The following is a 20,678-nucleotide window of genomic DNA, read 5'->3' on the forward strand; positions in this document are numbered from 1 at the left end:
AGGTTTGGAGTCCGCCCTCTGCCTAAACGCCAGATGGTTCTGAAGCTGAAGGAGATATTCCAGTACACTCACCAGACCCTGGACTCAGACTCTGAGGATGAGAGCCAGTCCTCACAGCCGCTACTGCAGGCGCCTCGCGGCCGGACCCTCACCTCCCAGACCTACAAGCCTTCAAGGGCAGGGGCCCATGCCCAGCAGGAGGCCACCACAGGACCCGGGGCCCATAGGCGCAAGGGACCTGCGAAGACCAAGGGCCCCCGACATCAAAGGAAGCATCATGAAAGCACCGCACCCGCACCCCCAAGCAGGTCGCCCACCAAGGAGGCACCTCCAGGCCTTGATGATGATGCCCAGCTCCCAGCCTCCCAGGAATCCGTGGCCACTTCTGTGGACGGCAGTGACAGCTCCTTGAGCTCACAGAGGTAACAGGATGGATGCGATGGGGTCAGTGGCCTCATGTATCCTCCGGCCCATGGGTGTGAGGGTTGGCACGAGTGAGGCCTAATGGCCAATCTTCAAAAACCCCCATCCCCTTCTGGGTTTGACCTATGGGAAAACCAGGTGGGTTTAGGGGGCTGGTTCCCTGACCCCAGCCCTGCACAGGCCTCCTGGTTCCTGCCCCACACACTGGACAGTTCTGGCTGGGGCAGGATCCCGCTGGAGTAGCCTGCAGGGATCTCTCAGGCCCGTCCTGCCTTGCTGCGGATCGTCTGTGCCACAGGCCAGGCTCCATGGCACCTGTAGACACCCTCCTTCCTTTAAAGAGGCCCCTGGTCTCAGGGGCCGGAGGGAAAGGGGTTGCAAACCATCCTGGTCTGGCTCTTTTCAGTTCTTCCTCCTGTGAGTTTGGAGCGGCATTTGAGTCTGCAGGTGAAGAGGAGGAGGGTGAGGAGGAGGTCAGCGCCTCGCAGGCAGCCGTGCAGGCGGCGGACACGGACGAGGCGCTGAGATGCTACATCCGCTCCAAGCCGGCCCTGTACCAGAAGGTGCTGCTGTACCAGCCCTTTGAGCTGGGGGAGCTGCAGGCGGAGCTGAAGCAGAACGGCTTCCGTGTATCCTCGCACAGGCTGCTGGACTTCCTGGACACCCACTGCATCACCTTCACCACCGCCGCTGCCCGCAGGGAGAAGCCCCGGGGCAGGAGGCGGTGGCCTCGGGGCAAGAAGAAGGCGGCACGGAACTGATGGGGCATCCCGACCCCACCCCACCCCGCCATCAGCAGCTCCCACCCCCACCATGTGCAGGGAGGACCGGGGACACCCAGTGTGGGTCGGGCCTCCACAGGCATTTCTGGGCCTGGGGACCACATCAGCTCTGCACTGTGATCATGACCACAGCCCAGTCTGAGGCTTCCTCCTCTGGGCTCTGCTTTCTAGGTGGCATTTGGAGCATGTCACCCACTGGATTTAGAGACTCCAGCCCCTTCCTCTGTCCATGCCCACAGTGTGTCTCCCTTTTTTTTTTTTTTTTTTTGAGACAGTCTCGCTCTGTCACCCAGGCTGCAGTGCAGTCGCGCAATCTCAGCTCCCTGCAACCTCCGCCTCCCGGGTTCAAGCGATTCTCCTGCCTCAGCCTCCCAGGTAGCTGGGACTACAGGCACACACTGCCACGCCCAGCTAATTTTTTATATTTTAGTAGAAATGGGGTTTCCCCATGTTGCCCAGGCTGGTCACAAACTCCGGAGCTCAGGCAATCCGCCTGCCGTGGCCTCCCAAAGTGCTGGGATTACAGGCATGAGCCACCACGCCCAGCCCAGTGTGTCTCCCTTTAACCCAGTAGGGCCCTCAGGTGTCCCAGGGGGCAGTAAGCCATCACCAGCTGGCCAGGGCATGGCCTATTCTGCCACATTTGCCACCCTCTAAGCCCACCAGTCCTGGGCACAGCTGCCCCACACGTCTGTTCTGAGATGGACATAGGTCCAGCCTGCCCCAGCAGCCTGGGCCCATCCTCCTTAGCACTCAGGCCAACCCCAGCCACCACCAGCCTGAGACCAGGTGTCCTCAGGCTCCCTGCACTGCCACAGCCCAGTGCAGCTCTCCTGGCCCAGCCGTGCTACCCGGACGCTTGTCATTGTTACCAGCAGTCTCCCAACTGGACAGTGCACAAGGGCCCAGAACAACTCTGATGCCCGCAAAACAAACATGTTCACTAGTGGGTTCCATTCTTTGGGTTAAAGCTGCCTCCAGCCTCAGGAGCAGTGTGGAGGAAGATGAGGGCCAGGAAAGAAGGAAACCTTGGTCTCTCCATCCCTGTGAATGTCCTCGTGTGTTTCAAATACGGTGCAGTCAGTTTTATATGATGTGCAATAAACCAAATAGGCTTTATTAAAATCTCCTGGCTGCCACACTCCAGGAAGATCACGAGGGAAACAGGTGGGAGCTGGAGACACCGTGGCCCGAGCCCCCACCTTGTACCTGCCCTTTACTACGGAGTAAGCTGGGCCTGCTGTCTCCTGATTTCAGTTCCTAGACCAGAGATGCACATGTTCATTCATTAATCCCCACACCCACATTCAACAGAGCCCTGGCCGGGTGCCAAGCTCCAGCCCCCCGGGGGCTCCTTGAAGTGGGGCCCAAGCACCCCCAGCAGCTGCCTCAGCTGGGGGTTGCTAGAAAAGCAGACTCAGACCCCCGCCACCGCCCAGCCCACCCCACAACTCACCGAGTCACCACATGCCTTTACCAACGCGTCCAGTCCAGTAGAGGAGACAGACACTGGCCTATCCCGGCCTGGTGGGGGGTCGAGCTTCGGTGGCCTGAAGGGCCGTGTCAGGGACAGCCTCCCAGAACTGGGGTTTGTGAGCTGCGTCTTAGGGCTGAGCAGAATTTAGGGGGTGAAATGTGGTTTCTGGCACACATACTGTGTCCTGGCACGTAAGCCAGTGGAGAGGCCCCGGCTTCCCAGCTGATGGTGCCCGGGGCGGACAATTAGAGCCTGAGATCAGCTGTGATCAATCTAGGCTGGCCTCTGGCCTGTTTTGGAAGGCATCACGCGCTGCTTCCTTGATGGGCTGATCCCCCTCCCTGGTGTTAGGGAAGCAAGAGGGAGTGGTGAAGGTGGGGCACTCAGGGCCCCTGTCCGGCCTCGTAGGGTTTGTGGTTTGGACGCATGTGTTGTGTGCCATGACTTGAAAGTTCAGAACTTCAGGGCTGGTAAAGACGGGTTGGGGGAGGGGTTCCAAGTAGTTAAGCCAGGTTAGGAGCCTTGAGTGCAGTGTGAGCCCAAGGCCGGGGGAGGCATGGCCTGGGGACTGGATCCAAACCTCGCGGTGACCTTGGATTCAGTTGGGGCCGCTGGACACTTCCTGGGCCAACGGGCCAACGCCGGGCAGAGGCTCGGTGTATGCACTGCCACCCGGCCAGGGGACTAGATACTGGCCCTGAACCTACAAAGAAGCATTTCCTTGTCCTGAAACGCTGTGAAACAGCTGATGCCTCCAGAGGGAAAGGGGTTGAAGGAGTCACTGCAGGAGCCCACAGAGGCGTGGTGGCATCCAGGAGCAGACCTGGCCCCTGCCACGGGGATGACGCTGACCCGGGCAGCATAAAACTAGGTCCAGCTGACAGATGGAAAATGCCTTCTCACAGCACCCGCAGCAAGGCTGGCAGGCAATGGGGCCTCCTCGTGGACAAGGCGGGAGAGAATTCCCTTCCAGGAGTGACTGAGAAGGAAGCTGGCAGCCTGGGCATGGTGGCTCCCACATGTAATCCCAGTGCTTTGGGAGGCCAAGGCAGGAGGATCACTTGAGCCCAGAAGTCTGAGACCAGCCTGGGCAACAGAGTGAGGCCAAGTCTCTATTTTGAAAACAATATTAAAAAAATTTCTAAAGGGGGTAAAAAAGACTGGCAGCAGAACTTTCATTGGTAACAACTAAATCAGAAAACGGGTCTGTCCCTGCCTCACTGTAATGTGAAGAGGCCTCCAGGCCTGTTCCACTTTTGGTGGCCCCAACCTGGCATGGCTTGGGCACGGCCCCTCAAGGCAGTCACAGGGGAGCCACAGCCCAGCCTGGGCCCAGGCGAGGGGGTTCACAGAGAAAGAGCCTGCAGGCAGGGGCCTCATGCTGTTGCCAAGTTAGGAAGGGCTGAGGCCACTGCCTGTCCGGCTGACCCCAGCTCTGGGTGGAGAGAAAGCCTCAGAGTGAGAACAGTTAGGGAGCCCCCAGCCCAGCATCCCCCTCCACCAGGAGCCAGGAGGATGGCCCATCTGGTTCTCAGCAGAGCGGGCAGAGTGGGGAACGGGACCCGCCCTGTGTGGACTGATGGACATTCCTGTGAGGGGGAGGAACAGGGGCTGGGCTGCTCCCCAAGATCCCATGGAGGAGGCTGTGTCCTCTCAGGCTCCACATCCATCCCCCGTGAGCCACGAAGGGAGGCAGAGTGAGCCTTTGGCCCCTTTCATGTGATAGATACCCACCAGGCCCTGCGGTTTCCAACATCCTGTGGGCGGCCTGGTTTCAGGGGCCTTTGCTGCTCCTCACAGCCGAGGCTGCAGCTGCCGGGTCTGCACTCTGCCTGCCTGGAGCCTCAGGCAGCCTTCTCAAGGGGCCATGGTGTCCTCCCAGCACCCAGCAGGTTCCTGTGTGCTCAGCATTGTTGGGAGGGAGGGAGAGGAAGGAGGGAAAAAAGGCAGGCAGGCAGGGGAATGTACAGGAGCACTTCTGGTCTGCTGCCTCAGTTCCCTCCCCCCCATCACCCACAGAGGCTCTGGGGAACCAGCTAACCCTCCCACCTCCCCTGAGCCACAAGCTGCTCTATGAGTCCAGACCTACTGTTCTCCTGCTCTACAACCATCGCTGGCTCCCACTTGCTTGCTGAGGAAAATTCAGACCCCATGACCCCTGTCCCTTGGCTCCCACCTTGTCACCTGCTTCCCTCAGTGGCCCCATGTTGCTTGCTCCCTGTCCCCGGTGGATGTCCCATACTTTTCCTTTATTGTAATTTTTCTCACGTGGCTTGCTCTAGGCCATGTCCTTTCCCCTCACACCCTTCCCTGTCAGGGCAGGCCATCCACAGAGGTCCACTTCCAGGGGCCGAGTGGGATCCCTTGCTGCGGACGGCAACATTCTGCTGTTTCCTCTTAGGGTTCAGGTGACCTGCCTCTGGGGAGCCCTTTGGTCACAGGAAGATGTTATGCGGCACAGCTGAGTCAGAGGTGCCTACTGAATGACAGAAAAGAAAGCAAGAGGTGTTCAAAGGGGGAGCACAGTGGCTCACACCTGTAATCTCCATGTTTTGGAAGGCCAAGGCAGGAGGATCACTTGAGCCCCAGGAGGTGGAGGCTACAGTGAGCCGAGATCACATCACTGCACTCCAGTCTGGGTGACAGAGCAAGATCCTGTCTCAAAAAATAAATAGGCTGGGTGCAGTGGTTCACGCCTGTAATCTCAGCACTTTGGGAGGCTAAGGTGGGCGGATGACCTGAGGTCAGGCATTCAAGACCAGCCTGGTCAACGTGGCAAAACCTCTCCTCTACCAAAATACAAAAATTAGCGGGGCATGGTGGTGCGTGCCCGTAATCCCAGCTACTCAGGAGGCTGAGGTAGGAGAATCTCTTGAATCCGGGAGGGGGAGGTTGCAGTGAGCTGAGACTGCACCACTGCACTCCAGCCTGGGAAACAGAGCAAGACTCTGTCTTAGATAGATAGATAGATAGATAGATAGATAGATAGATAGATAGATAGATAGATAAACAGGGCAGGCCATGGCCTGGAGATGGGAGGGCGCAGACCAGTCCTGGTGGGGTCACCTTCTAGTTGCGTGACCTCAGGCTGCTCACTTGATTTCCTGACCACCACCCGCCTGAAAACAAGCATTTATCGATGGCAGGGCAGCTTCCTTTGTGGCGGGATGGAGGTGATGTGTCAACAATCTTGGCACCAGCCACTTTATCCTGAGCATGCCACCTGCAGGGACACTTAGTCCCAGAGTCAAGACCCCCAGCATCACTGCCACACTTGACTTACAGGAGGGCGGTGACAAAGCCAGGGAGCCCTGGCTCCTCGATGTGTCTGTGAGGCTGTTGGCTGTTGAAATCAGACAGGAAGGAAGGTTGAGGTGGAGCCCAGCACAGGAAGAGGTGAGGACCCGGAGCTGCAGGGACAGCCGGTGGGCTCGGCGGGGCTGCAGAAGGTCAGGGCTACACTACTCTCGGACCCTGCATGGTTGGTCGGTTGGTGTGGTAAGCGCCCTGATCCCTGGTCCTGAGGACTCAGGCTGGCACAGGGATCCCCAGGGCATCTACCACCACCCAGCTGGAGCAGGGCTGAGCCCAGGAGCACAGAGATGGAGCCTCCAGGCCCCCCAGTCTTGGTGTCCCTGGAGTAGCATTGAGGCCCGAGAGGTAAGCTGGGTCCAGGTGACCTCAGTGCAGGGCAGGGGAGGGAGAAGGGATGCTAGCAGGAAGGATGGTGGCCTTAAGGCCTGAGCTACTCTGGGGAGGGGGACTCGGTAGACTCCACGAGACTCCAAGGTGTCTCCTGGGGCAGGACTGGCTCATGCTGTAGAAAAAACAGACGTGGCCGGGGACGGTGGATCATGTCTGTAATCCCAACACTTTGGAAGGCCAAGGCAGGCAGATCACTTGAGGTCAGGAGTTTGAGACCAGCCTGGCCAACATGGTGAAACCCCATCTCTACTAACAATACAAAAAAAAAAAAAAACTAGCCAGGCATGGTGGCAGACGCCTGTAATCCCAGCTACTCAGGAGGCTGAGGCAGGAGAATCGCTTGAACCCAGGAGGCGGAGGTTGAGTGAGCCGAGATCGAGTCACTGCACTCCATCCCGGGTGACAAAGCAAGACTCCATCTCAAAAAAAAAAAAGAGAAAAAAACAGACATGTGCCTAAGGATGGCCCAAGACAGGTCCAGGGACAAAGCCCAGCTCCCCCAGGTACCAGTGATGGCCCAGGAGGAGCAGGAAGCATCTTGAAGGTGCTGGGGGCAGGTGGTGGTGATGCTGGGCGGTGGTGATGCTGAGCCACGGCCCGGGGAATCAGCAGACCTGGACACCCTTCCTGGCACTGGGACCCCCCCGGGAGGCTACTTACTTCTCTGGGCCTCAGTTCCCCACCTGTAGATGGAGGTGACAACACAGGAGGGCCAGGTCACGAGGGGCAGGGAGGGTGCAGGCGCCGCCCCCAGGTGAGTGGGCAGCCCCAGGGCCTCTCCCGGCCACAGCCTTGGGTGAGACGAGGCTTGAGAGAGATGACAACCGCAGAGGCCTTCTTGGAAGAAGTGCCACTGTCCTGGGCCAGCTTAGGTTGGCTGCAGGGTCTTCCCCTATGGCCAGGCTCCAGGGGCCGTGGTGTCCTTTCTGGTACCCTCCCTGGAGGTGGCCCCCAAGCCTGGGGCTCACCGTCGGCCATCACAGGCTGCAGGCTGCACGACTCCCCGCTCTGTCCCAGGGTGCTGGGCTCCCCAGGGCTGGGCCTCTCCACCCCTTGGACTCTAGGGGTCCGTGCAGTGAGCAGGGTGGGGCCCTGAGGTGCAGGTGCCTCTTCCTTCGGGAAGGCTTTGAGCTCAAGTGATGACGCTGGGGCCACCTCGAGAGGACCGAGTCCTGAATTTTGAGGCCCTGGGAGGGGAGAGGGGCAGAGTGTGGGAAGAAAGGGCCGTCCAAGCAGCCGCAGCGGAGATACCAGCAGCTCAGGCAGGCGGCCAGCACCGGGAGGTCCCACCTGGGCGCCAAGTGGCAGGAAAGGACCCAGCAGGTCCCCGTGAGGACTGAGGCACAGACAAGGTGGGCGGGTGATGGGCAGAGGCGGCGAGTCCGTCAGGGCTGAGGCGTCTCAGGAATGAGGCAGCAGCCCATTTGCTGAACCTGAGGGACTGGGCCTGAGCCCACACCACACCAGGAAGGCCTCAGGTCCACCTTTGCCCACAGACAAAGCTCTAGGGGTGAACCCTGGTGCTACCTGGGAGGCTCCTGGGGAGGAGGCAGTAGTGGCACCTACTCATCCCTCTGGCCTCACCCTGCTCACGGCAGCTCAGACCAGCTGTGGATCGACCTCTGGTCTTCAGATCCCCCAAAGCAACCCGAGGCCCACCTGTCCTCAGTCTGCCTTTCAGCTGCACTCACAGGGACTGCCTGACCGTCCATAGTGACGTCTGTGGCCTCGCGACCTCACTCTGCTGAGAGGTCTGTGGAAGGCTCCAGCCTGCCAGACGGATGTCAGGGCTGTGTGCAGGGCCTGGCAGTGGTGGCAGCCAGGTAACCAACCCCCATCAGCCTCTGGGGCTGGCCCTGGGAGGTTCTGGCAATGCGGGGGTTGGTTCACCCCTCCTCTGTCCTTCTTAGGGAAAGTGTCTGAGGGTGAAAGCCAGTTTCATCTGAGTGGGGCCTGAGTAGGGGTGCCAGATCAGATACAGGACAATCGGTCAAATCTGAATTTCAGATAATCCATTTCTTTGGTATAAATATGTCTCCAGTATGACATGAACTATATATTAAAAAGTATGTCGTTTATCTGAAATTTAAGTATCTGCGGGTATCTTGTATTTTTATTTTATTATTATTTTTTGAGACAGCCTTGCTCTGTCACCCTGGCTGGAATGCAGTGGTGCAATCTCAGCTCACTGCAGCCTCCGTCTCCTGAGTTCAGGCGATTCTCCTGCCTCAGCCTCCAGAGTAGCTGGGACTACAGGTGTCCACCACCATGCCCGGCTAATGTTTGTATTTTTAGTAGAGATGGGGTTTCACCATGTTGGTCAGGCTGGTCTTGAACTCCTGACCTCAGGTGATCTGCACACCTCAGCCTCCCAAAGTGCTGAGATTATAGGCATGAACCACTGCGCCCAGCTTTGTCTTGTATTTTAATTTGCTGTATCTGGCAACCCTGGACCCAAGGTCGTGGGGCCACAAAGAGGGGTGTCTGGTCAGGAGGGAGTGCTGACCCTCAACACTGAGAGACTAATGAGGCCACAGAGGCAGGGGTGTTCACCAGCCCTGCTTTCCCAGGCACACGTGACTCCTGCCAGCACTGTCCCTCCCTCATTCCTCTCCCAGCCCCGCTCAGGTCCCGTGGTTCTCAACTCTGGTTAGAATCACCTGAGCAGTTTAAACTAGATCCACGTGGCCCACGCCAGACCAATTGAATCTCTGGGTGGTCAGGAGGAGCACTGGTTATTTAAAAACCATGGCCCACAAGGCTGGGCGTGATGGTTCACACCTGTAATCCCAGCACTTTGGGAGGTCAGGAGTTCAAGACCAGCCTGGCCAACACGGTGAACCCCTGTCTCTGCAAAAATACAAATGGTATTGATGGTGAGTGCCTATAATCCCAGCTACTCAGGAGCCTGAGGTGGGAGAATTGCTTGAACCCAGGAGGCAGAGGTTGCAATGAGCTGAGATGGTGCCACTACACTCCAGTCTGGGCAACAGAGTGAGACTCTGTCTCAAATAATAATAATAATAGGCCGGGCGTGGTGGCTCAAGCCTGTAATCCCAGCACTTTGTGAGGCTGAGACGGGTGGATCACGAGGTCAGGAGATCGAGACCATCCTGGCTAACACGGTGAAACCCCGTCTCTACTAAAAAATACAAAAAAAAAAACTAGCCGGGCGAGGTGGCGGGTGCCTGTAGTCCCAGCTACTCGGGAGGCTGAGGCAGGAGAATGGTGTAAACCCGGGAGGCGGAGCTTGCAGTGAGCTGAGATCCCGCCACTGCACTCCAGCCTGGGCACGAGACTCCGTCTCAAAATAAATAAATAAATAAAAATAATAATAAGTTAAAAATTAAAAATAAAAGATAAAATGGTTACCATGGGCCAAGCATGGTGGTCTTCACCTGTAATCCCAGCTACTTGGAAGGCTGAGATGGGAGAATTGCTTGAGCCCAGGAGGTCAAGGCTGCAGTGAGCCAAGATTGTACCACTGCACTCCAGCCTGGCTGACAAAGCAGGACCCTGTCTTTATTTTTTAGTGACAAAGCAAGACCCTGTCTCTATTTTTTTAAGGAAAATTATTTTTTAAATGGTTAAAATGGTAAATTTTGTGTGGTGTGTATTTCACCAAAATTTTAAATCAATCAATCAATAAGACTCCAGATGATGCCCCACCAGAGCTGAGAGGCCTTGGGCTGGGACTTCTTCCATGCGGTCCTCTCATCCTCCAGGCCACTCCTGCCCTCCGCAGCAGGGCTGGTCACCTGGTGGGTGCACCTGGACATCCAACAACAGGAGGCTGTGTCCACCTGGCCACACCCTAATGTCACACAATGGAGAGAAGGACAGAGGCCCCCGTGTCCTGGCCTCTGGCTTACCAGGCAGACAGCAGCACCACTTCGTTTGGGCTGACATACCTTTGAATGTTTAGATAGTTGCTAGCTTAACTTTTTTTTTTTTTTTTTTTTTTTTTTTTTTTGAGACAGGGTCTTGCTCTGTCACCCAGGCTGGAGTGGAGTGGTGAGATCTCAGCTCACTGTGGCCTCGAAGGCGGGGGTTAAGCAATTCTCCCACCTCAGCTTCCTGAGTAGCTGGGATTACAGGCATGTGCCACGGTGCTCAGCTAACTTTTTTTTTTTCCTACTTTTTATAGAGACAGGGTTTTGCCCATGTTGCTCGGGCTGGCCGGTCTCAAACTCCTGGGCTCAAGCAAGCCACCCACCTTGGCCTCCCAAAGTGCTGGGATTATAGGGGTGAGCCATGACGCCCAGCCTCCATCCCTCCTTTCAATGTTTTTTGATTTCTCTCAGTAATGTTTTATAGTTTTCAGTATAGAGGTCTTGCAAATATTTGCTAGATTTATTCCTAGATATTTGATTTTTTTTTTTTTTTTTTTGGAGATAGAGTCTCGCTCTGTCGCCCAGGCTAGAGTGCAGTGACATCATCTTGACTCACTACAAGCTCTGTCTCCTGGGTTCAAGTAATTCCCTGCCTCAGCCTCTGAGTAGTTGGGATTACAGGCGCCTGCCACCACGCCCAGCTAATTTTTGTATTTTTAGTAGAGATGGGGTTTCACCATGTTGGCCAGGATGGTCTCCATCTCTTTACCTCATGATCCGCCCGCCTTGGCCTCCCAAAGTGCTGGGATTACAGGCGTAAGCCACTGCGCCTGGCCTTTATTTTTATTTTATTTTATTTATTTATTTATTATTATTTTTTGGGATGGAGTCTCACTCTGTCGCCCAGGCTGAAGTGCAGTGGCATGATCTTGGCCCATTGCAAGCTCCGCCTCCTGGGTTCCTGCCATTCTCCTGCCTCAGCCTCCCAAGTAGCTGGGACTACAGGCACCTGCCACCACACCTGGCTAATTTTTTGTATTTTTAGTAGAGACAGGGTTTCACCATGTTAGCCAGGATGGTCTCGATCTCCTGACCTGGTGATCTGCCCGCCTCGGCCTCCCAAACTGCTGGGATTACAGGTGTGAGCCACCACGCCTGGCCTATTTTTATTTTTTCAGGACAGGGTCTCACTCACTCTGTTGCCCAGGCTGGAGTACAGTGGCTCGATCATGGCTCACTGCAACCTCAACCTCCTGGGCTCAAGCAATCCTCTCACCTCAGCCTACAGGACTATAGGTGCACTCCACCATGCCCAGTTAATTTTTGTATTTTTTGTAGAGACAGGGGTCTCCCTATGTTGCCCAGGCTGGTCTCAAACTCAGGCTCAAGTGATCCTCCCTCCTCAGCTTCCCAAAGTGCTAGACTAAATGCATAAGCCACCGCACCCAGCCTTGCATCTTGATATTTTTCTGCATAAAAATACATCATAGATACTGTGTGATTCATTTTACGTGAAATTCTAGAAAAGGCAAAACTAATTTACAGTGAAAAAAGTAGACCAAAGGCCTAGAGCCAGAGGAGTGTGGTCAGGATAGACTATAAAAAACAGAAGGGAACATTTTATTGGAGAAAGAAATGTTGACTATTTTGGTTGTGGTAGTTATACAGGTGTATACATTTGTCAAAAATCATCTAACTGTACAGTGTTAAAATGGATACATTTTATTGTACATAAATCATGCCTCAAAGAAAGTGATTAAAACCTTTGTGATATTAAGACAAAAATATACTGTAGACATTCTTCCAGTTTGACATGTAATTTGACCTTATTTTTTATTTTTTATTTTTTCTGAGACAGGGTCTCACTTTCTCGCCTTGGCTGGAGTGCAGTGGCATGATCTCGGCTCACTCCAACCTCTGCCTCCTGGGCTCAAACGATTCTCGTGCCTCAGCCTCCTAAGTAGCTGGGACTACAGGCATGCCAGGCTAATTTTTTGTATTTTTAGTAGAGACCAGGTTTTGCCATGTTGCCCAGGCTGGTCTTGAACTCCTGAGCTCAGGCAACCTGCATGCCTTGGCATCCCAAAGTGCTAGGACTACAGATGTGAGCCACCATGCCTGGCCAATTTTTTTTTTTTTTTTTATGATCACATAGTAATCCACTGTATAACCAGACTATAATTTACTTCACCAATTACCTTTGATAGAAATTTAGTTTTATTTCCCTTCAATTTCTGGCTTCCGTGATAATGCTTATAGCTACATCTTTATCATAAAGAAACAAGGAACTTGTCCACATATTTCTTTTTTTGGGGGGGGGAGGGGGGACAGAGTCTCGCTCTGTCACCCAGGCTGGAGTGCAGTTGCGTAATCTCAGCTCACTGCAAACTCCACCTCCCGGGTTCAAGCAATTCTCCCACCTCAGCCTCCTGACTAGCTGGGATTACAGGTGTGTGCCACCACGCTCAGCTAATTTTTGTATTTTTAGTAGAGACGGAGTTTCACTATGTTGGCCAGGCTGGTCTCGAACCCCTGACCTCAGATGATCTGCTCACCTCGGCCTCCCAAAGTGCTAGGATTACAGGTGTGAGTCACCGCGCCTGGCACACACACACACACACACATACACACATATATCTATATACACACATATACATATATTTTTCTTTTTCTTTTTTTTTTTTTTTTTTTTGAGGCAGAGTCTTGCTCTGTCGCCCGGGCTGGAGTGCAGTGGCCGGATCTCAGCTCACTGCAAGCTCCGCCTCCCGGATTTACGCCATTCTCCTGCCTCAGCCTCCCGAGTAGCTGGGACTACAGGCACCCGCCACCTCGCCCGGCTAGTTTTTGTATTTTTTTTTTTTTTAGTAGAGACGGGGTTTCACCGTGTTAGCCAGGATGGTCTCGATCTCCTGACCTCGTGATCCGCCCGTCTCAGCCTCCCAAAGTGCTGGGATTACAGGCTTGAGCCACCGCGCCCAGCCTTTTTTTTTTTTTTTTTGAGATGGGGTCTCACTCTGTCACCCAGGCTGGAGTGCAGTGGCGCAATCTCGGCTCACTGCAAGCTCCGCCTCCCAGGTTCATGCCATTCTTCTGCCTCAGCATCTCAAGTAACTGGGACTATAGGCGCCCGCCACCACGCCCAGCTAATTTTTTGTACTTTTAGTAGAGACAGGGTTTCATCGTGTTAGCCAGGATGGTCTCGATCTCCTGACCTCATGATCTGCCCACCTCAGCCTCCCAAAGTGCTGGGATTACAGGCGTGAGCCACCGCGCCCGGTCACGTATTTCTTTAGGATAAATTCCCAAAAGTGGAATATCTAGGACAAAAGATACTTCATGACAATAGATAATGGTAAATGATAATCCAGAATTGTTATACTAATTTATACTTCCACCCACTATGTATTAAGATTCCCACTACAGGCCTGGCACAGTGGCTCATGTCTGTAATTCCAGCACTTTGGGAGGCCAAGGTGGGAAGATTGCTTGACTCCAGAAGTTGCAGACCAGCCTAGGCAACATGGCAAGACCCTGTCTCTACAAAAAATATAAAAATTAGCTGGGTGTGGTAGCGTGCGCCTATAGTCCCAGCTACTTTGGAGGATCACTTGAGCCCAGGGAAGTTGAGGCTGCAGTGAACCCTCATCGTGCCACTGCACGCCAGCCTGGGTGACACAGTGAGACCCTGTCTCAAAAAAAAAAAAAAGATTCCCACTACCTCCACATTCTCACCAATGCAGTCTGTTATGTTCTTATAATATTCACCAGAGACATATGAAAAATGATAGTTTGTTCTTTTGCTTTTTTCTTCATCCTTAGTGACACTGAGCATCTTTTCAATATCTTGGTCATTTATACTTCGATGAATTCTCTGTGTCCTTTTTTCTATTTCATTTGGGGTTCATAATTTTATTTGGTTACTTATTATTGATTTATCACCATTCTTTATATATTAAGGATGTTCATATTTTTTCATGTATGTTGCAAGTGTTGACTCCTGGCTTATGGTTTTTCTTTCAACTTTATGGCATCTATTATTACTTATAATAGGTTAATTATATAAGATCAAACTAAATATTTAATATTTTAATTCAATTAAGGCAAATATACTAGTCTCCCTCTTCATGAATTTTTTTTTTTTTTTTTAAGCCAGGGTCTTGCTCTGTCATCCAAGGATTGCAGTGGCACGATCATAGCTCACTGCAGTCTCAGCCTCCTGGGCTCAAGGGGTCCTCCTACCTCAGCCTCCCCATAGCTAGGTCCACAGATGCCCACCACCAGGCCCAGCTATTTTTTTTTTTTTTTGTAGAGATGGTGTGTCACTATGTTGCCCAGGCTGAGACTTCTGAGTTTTATGTCTCACTGTAAAAAGCCTTTACCCAAATAATATTTTAAAATACTATCTCATATTTTTAAATTGTGCTTTTATGGTTTTGTGTTTACAACTTTCACTCCTTAGTTGACCTGAAAATAACTTTTGTGTTTAATGTGAAGTAGAGCTGGAAAATATTTTTCATAGGCTGGTCAATTGCCCCAATGCCATTTTCACTGATTTGAAATGCTATTTTTGTCATGTTACCAAACTCCTTAATATGTAGATAATATATTTGTTCCTGGCCTCTATATCCTGTTCTATTAACTTACATATCTATTATTGTGCTAGCCCATGCATTTTTTACATATATGGAATATATACATCTTCTATTTAATAATATAAATGAAAGATTGTATTCTAGAATGCAAAGTTGGTTCAATATCAGAAAATCGTTTCGTGTAGCTCATGGATTCCAGGAGAGATCTAATATCCATTGCTCATGTCACTCCCCCCAGTGGCTCCCCACCACACTTAAAACAAATCTAAACTCCTTACAACAGCGGTGACTGGCTTTCCCATCCCAGGGGGGTGGTGCCACTTGCTCACTTACTGTGCTCCAACAGCATTTCCTCTGAGCACCTGCTGTTTCCTTGGCCTGAAATGCCCCTCCCCTAGCTCTCTGCATGACTCTCTCTCGCCCTCTCTGCTCCTAGATAGCTTTTTCTCAGAGGCCTCTCACAGCAGTCTTCCCCAATTACCACCTCTGCTCCCCCTCTCCCTAGAATTCCAGGCCTCTTTGTCAGTCACAGTTTATTCCACCCACAGCACTAACCACCAGCAGAAACTGCCTTGCTTATTGACTTGTTTTCCTTTCCATTGTCATTATCCCTTACCCGTCAAACCCCAGGTCAAGGACTTGATCTAACTTGGTCACCTTCACATCCCCAGGGCCTAGAACATATAACAGGCTCTCCATAAATATTTGCTGGTTGAATAAATGAAAAGAAATAAATCATATATCAATATATGCTAAAAAATAATTTGCTAATTTAACAGACTTTCCTCATTTTAAAAAAATGTGGCCAGGCGCAGCAGCTCGTATCTGTAATCTCAGCACTTTGGGAGGCCGAGGTGGGTGGATCACTTGAGGTCAGGAGTTTGAGACTCTGTCTCAAAAAAAAAAAAAAAAAACAAAACAAAGTGTAAAACTACCTTAAGAGGCAGTAGATCATATAGCACAAGCACTGGTATGTCAGTGAGGAATTGGTTTCTATCCCAACTCCCACTTCCCAGCTATGTATCTTTGGACAAGTCACTTAACCTCTCTGAGCCTCAGTGTCCTCATCCGTAAAATGGGAGAAATACTGGTATTGAAAATTATGAGAAATAAATTATGGAAATATAGTGCTTAACAGAAAATCCAGAAAACAGTATGCCTTCAGCAAATATTACATAATAGTATTTGAATGGTAACAGAACACAAGAAATCTTCCTCCCTTGGAGAAGAAAACTAACTAGAAATCTGTCACAAACATCACACCTAACAGTTTGGGCAAGAACCACTCCTGGTCTAGTCTAGAGTAAAACAAGAAGGCCTGCAGCAACTTCACTGCTCTAGGGAAGGGGTAGGCCTAGCCAATGTGGTAAAATTGTTCAAATAAGAGTTACAGTTTTTGGGCTGGGTGCGGTGGCTCACACCTATAATCCCAGCACTTTGGGAGGCCAAAACGGGATCACTTGAGGTCAGGAGTTTGAGACCAGCCTGGTCAACATGGTGAAACCCCATCTCTACTAAAAATATAAAAATTAGCCAGGCATGGTGGTGCATGCCTGTAATCCTAGCTACTGGGGAGGCTAAGGCAGGAGAATCACTTGAACATAGGAGTAGAGGCTACAGTGAGATCGTACCACTGCACTCTAGCCTGGGTGACAGTGCGAGACTCCACCTCAAAAAAAAAAAAAAAATATATATATATATACACACACACACCACACACACACACACACAAAGTTTTCAGAAATGAAGAGATAAAAATTATTCTTGCTGAATAATTTTTTTTTTTTTTGAGATGGTGTCTCTCTCTGTCACCCTGGCTAGAGTGCAGGGGTGCATTCTCGCCTCACTGCAACCTCCTCCTCTCGGGTTCAAGCGATTCTCCAACCTCATTGTCCCCAGTAGCTGGGATTACAGGCACACGCCACCACACCCAGCTAACTTTTGTATTTTTAGTAGTGATGGGGTTCCGCCATGTTGGCCAGGCTGGTCTCAAACTCCTGACCTCAAGTGATCTGCCCGCCTTGGCCTCCCAAAGTGCTGGGATTATGCGTGTTAGCCACCGTGCCCAGCCTTGCTGAAGTAATTTGAAAACCTGAAGAAAATTAACTGGAAAATGATGAGAACCAATGTGAGTATTTAATATGTTGATGAGACATGAGATAAAATAAACAAAAGTCAATCATCTGTTATATCAACAATATTCATCATACAACAAAAACTATTTTTAAAAATATCTAGATGCAAATAAGGAACTGGCAAGATCGAGGTGAGAAAAAATATAAAGTTTTACCGAAGGATCTAAAAGACCGCAGATTACCCACATGGACCCATGCACATGAGGCAATGTCAATTGAAATCCCATCTTTTTCTTTTCCTAAGACAGGGTTTCACTCTGTTGCCCAGGCTGGAGTGCAATGGTGTAATCTCTGCTTACTGCAGCCTCAACCTCCCAGGCTCAAGCAATCCTCTCACCTCAGCCTAACCAGTAGCTGGGACTACAGGTGTGAACCACCATGCCTGGCTAATTTTTTAATTTTTATTTTGTGAGCTAGGGTCTTACTACTTTGCCGAGGCTGGTCTCAAACTCCTGGGCTCAAGTGATCCTCCTACCTCAGCCTCCCAAAGTGCTGGGATGACAAGCATGAGCCACTGTGCCTATCCCAAAATCCCATCTTTTTTATCCCTCTTGGTTTTGACATTTAGAAGAATAAAAGAATGCGAAGAGCCAACAAGATCTGGGGCAGCATAAGGAGACTGGCCTTGCCTTGGCCTGTTCCTAATGTTCCAGGTTAGTTCAGCTGGCCTGGGTGCCACCAACCTCAAATTGATCGCACTCCTTACTTTTTCAACACCATGACGTGAATGCCTGAAAAATGGTATTTTACTTTTTACTTTACTATTTACTTATTACTTATTTACTTATTGCTAAGCTTCTTTTATCATTTTTCAGATAAAAAGCATCACCTGTGTTAAAATGTCAGGCTTGGCTGAGGTGGGGGATCACGAGGTCAAGAGTTCGAGTCCAGCCTGGAGAGCACGGTGAAACCCTACCTCTACTAAAATTACAAAAATTAGCCAGGTGTGGTGGCGGGTGCCTGTAATCCCAGCTTCTCGGGAGGCTGAGGCAGGAGAATTGCTTGAACCTGGGAGGTAGAGGTTTCAGTGAGCTGAGATCACGCCATTGCACTCCAGCCTGGGTGACACAGCAAGACTCCATTTCAAAAAAAAGAAAAAAGAAAAAGCCAGGCTCCCCACTGCAAATCCAAGGTGAGGGAGCCTGCTGAATCCCAGGGCTGCAGACAGCAAGTTTTTTGTTTGTTTGGTTGGTTTTTTTTTTTGAGACGGAGTCTCGCTCTGTCGCCCAGGCTGGAATGCAGTGGCATGATCTCAGCTCACTGCAACCTCTGCCTTCCAGGGTCAAGCAATTCTCCTGACTCAGCCCCCTAAGTGCCTGGGATTACAGACGCCCACCACCACACCCAGCTCATTTGTATTATTATTAGAGATGGGGTTTCACCATGTTGGCCAGGCTGGTCTTGAACTCCTAACCTCAGGTGATCCACCCGCCTTGGCCTCCCAAAGTGCCAGGATTACAAGTGTGAGCCACTGCGCCCAGCCTGACAGCAAACTCTTAAGGTAAACATTGAGAACCAGGGAAATGCCCTGTGGACAGGTGGGGTCCAACCTGCTTCTCTGTGCAGTGACAACACCTGGGGTTATTTTTGAAGGCACGGTTGCCATCAGCAGCAGTGGGCCATCACCTCTGCTAGCCACATTGTGTTTTTTCTCCTAGAACCGTGGACAATGGAGGGCTAAGCCCCATCCATTGAGTTCCTGGGGCTGCGCTGGAGGGGCTGCTGTGGCCAGGGCGCCCGGTGAGGAGGGAAGCAGGGTGGGTGGACGCAAGTTCAGAGCCTCAGTGTCCACCTTGGCTGTGGGAGGGCCGTGGGGGCAGGATGACAACCAGTCTTGGCAACAAGGAGGCAAATGGGAGTGGGGGGCCTCGGCTTTGCCTCTCTGCATTTCTGCATCACATGACCTACATCACAGGCCAACAGCGCTGCTGGGAGCCCAGGAGTTCCTGCACTCCCAGGAGACCCCAGGAACATAGTAAGAAAAACAGCTGCTCTAAGAACCAGCAATTTCTCTTTTTCAACTCCTCCTTCTTCTCTATTTCCTTTTTGTAATTAATAAGCTTTTCCTTGTAAAGCAATTTTAGGATTATGGAGTCTTGCCCTTTCCCCCAGACTGGAGTGCAGTGGTGCTATCTCAGCTCACTGCGGCCTCCACCTTCCAGGTTCAAGTGATTCTCCTACCTCAGCCTCCTGAGTAGCTGGGATTACAGGCACCTGCCACCATGCCTGGCTAATTTATTTTTTATTTCTTTATTTATTTTTTGGGACAGAGTTTCGTTCTTGTTGCCCAGGCTGGAGTGCAATGGCGTGATCTCAGCTCACTCCAACCTCCGCCTCCCAGGTTCAAGTGATTCTCCCACCTCAGCCTCATGAGTAGCTGGGATTACAGGCATGTACCACCATGCCTGGCTAATTTTGTATATTTAATAGAGACAGGGTTTCTCCATGTTAGTCAGGCTGGTCTCAAACTCCTGACCTCATGTGATCTGCCCGCCTCGTTCTCCCAAAATGCTGGGATTACAGGCGTGAGCCACCACGCCCAGTTAATTTTTGTATTTTTAGTAGACAAGGTTTCACCATATCGGCCAGGCTGGTCTCAAACTCCTGACCTCAAGTGACCTGCCCGCCTCGACCTCCCAAAGTGCTGGGATTACAGACAGGAGCCACCGCATCTGGTCAGGCTTATAGAAAAGCTGATGGGAAAGTACAGAGACTTCCCATATGCCCCATGCCTGCCCCCACCCAGACTGCCACTATCACCGTCCCCTGCCACAGTGGTCCATTGATTACAATCAGTAAACCTACATGGGCATGTTGCCAACACCCTTAGTTTATATTCTGGCTCACTCTTTTTTTTTTTTTTTGCTTTAACTCAGTAGCAAGAATAATTCAGAGTGTTTTGTTTTATTTTGTTTTTCTTAGAGATGGGGTCTTGCTCTGTCACCCAGGCTGGAGTGCCATGGTGTGATCATGGCTCACTGCAGCTTCGACCTCTTAGGCTCAAGCGATCCTGCTGCCTTGGCCTCCCAAGTAGCTGGGACTACCGACACATACCCCCAACCTGGCTAATTTTAAAAAAATTTTAGAGATGGATTCTATGCTGCCCAAGTTGGTCTCAAACTCCAGGTCTCAAGCAATCCACCACCTCGACCTCCCAAAGTGTTGGGAGTTGTACATTCTGTGGGTCTGGACAAATGTATAATGATAATGACATGGACCCACCACTGTAGGACCCTACAGAGTCATGTTACTGCCCTAGGAATCGTCTGTGCTCCACCGGTTCACCCCTCCTCCCAACCCCTGGCCCCTACTGGCCCTTTCTTTCACTGTCTTCCTGTCTCCCTACTTTTGCCTTTTCCAGAATGTCAGTCAGAATCACACAGTGTAGCATCCCCAGAGTAGCTTCTTTTTTTTTCCTTTTTCCCACATCTTCCAACAGGGTGGTTTCTTTCATTCCTCCCGCCTTCTGAGCGAACTTACTTGTAACCTCATCACCATTTCCAGGTCACAAATGAAGACACCAAGGCGCAGAGAGGAGACTCAGCCTGCCCACGGTCACCTATCTGGTAAGTGGCAGGGCCAGGGTGCAAGCCCAGGGCCCCAGTTCTCATCCACTGGGCCCCTGCATTCGTGTGATCATTGTCACCATCCAGGAACAAATGGCCCTTCCAGTCCGTTCTTAGAAATCAGGTCAGTGGCCGGGCGCGGTGGCTCAAGCCTGTAATCCCAGC

The 20,678-nt window shown here is 51.6% G+C and overlaps 2 protein-coding genes across 16 annotated transcripts in view; both read left to right on the top strand.

Annotated features, from left to right (window-relative positions):
• The window catches only part of SLX4 (SLX4 structure-specific endonuclease subunit), a 29,822-nt gene extending 27,492 nt beyond the window's left edge, over nucleotides 1–2,330 (top strand). For 4 of the 6 annotated variants that reach the window (XM_033235929.1, XM_033235922.1, XM_033235921.1 and 1 more), the window contains 2 exons: nucleotides 3–422; nucleotides 830–1,184. In XM_033235929.1, the coding sequence (XP_033091820.1) occupies nucleotides 3–422; nucleotides 830–1,184 (775 nt within the window). Of the gene's footprint in view, nucleotides 1–2; nucleotides 423–829 lie in introns of all 6 variants that reach the window. The other 2 variants (XM_033235923.1, XM_033235924.1) reach the window with 1 other exon arrangement.
• Nucleotides 2,331–6,088: 3,758 nt separating this feature from the next.
• The window catches only part of NLRC3 (NLR family CARD domain containing 3), a 42,749-nt gene continuing 28,159 nt past the window's right edge, over nucleotides 6,089–20,678 (top strand). For 3 of the 10 annotated variants that reach the window (XM_033235933.1, XM_033235939.1, XM_033235935.1), the window contains exons 1-3: nucleotides 6,192–6,342; nucleotides 18,606–18,687; nucleotides 20,452–20,637. The gene's annotated coding sequence lies outside the window, so the exon portion shown is untranslated. Of the gene's footprint in view, nucleotides 6,343–18,605; nucleotides 18,688–18,765; nucleotides 18,923–20,451; nucleotides 20,638–20,678 lie in introns of those variants that run through there. The other 7 variants (XM_033235936.1, XM_033235940.1, XM_033235934.1 and 4 more) reach the window with 7 other exon arrangements.

This window comes from Trachypithecus francoisi, unplaced genomic scaffold, assembly GCF_009764315.1.
Source record: "Trachypithecus francoisi isolate TF-2019V2 unplaced genomic scaffold, Tfra_2.0 Lachesis_group15, whole genome shotgun sequence".
Taxonomy (NCBI): domain Eukaryota; kingdom Metazoa; phylum Chordata; class Mammalia; order Primates; family Cercopithecidae; genus Trachypithecus; species Trachypithecus francoisi.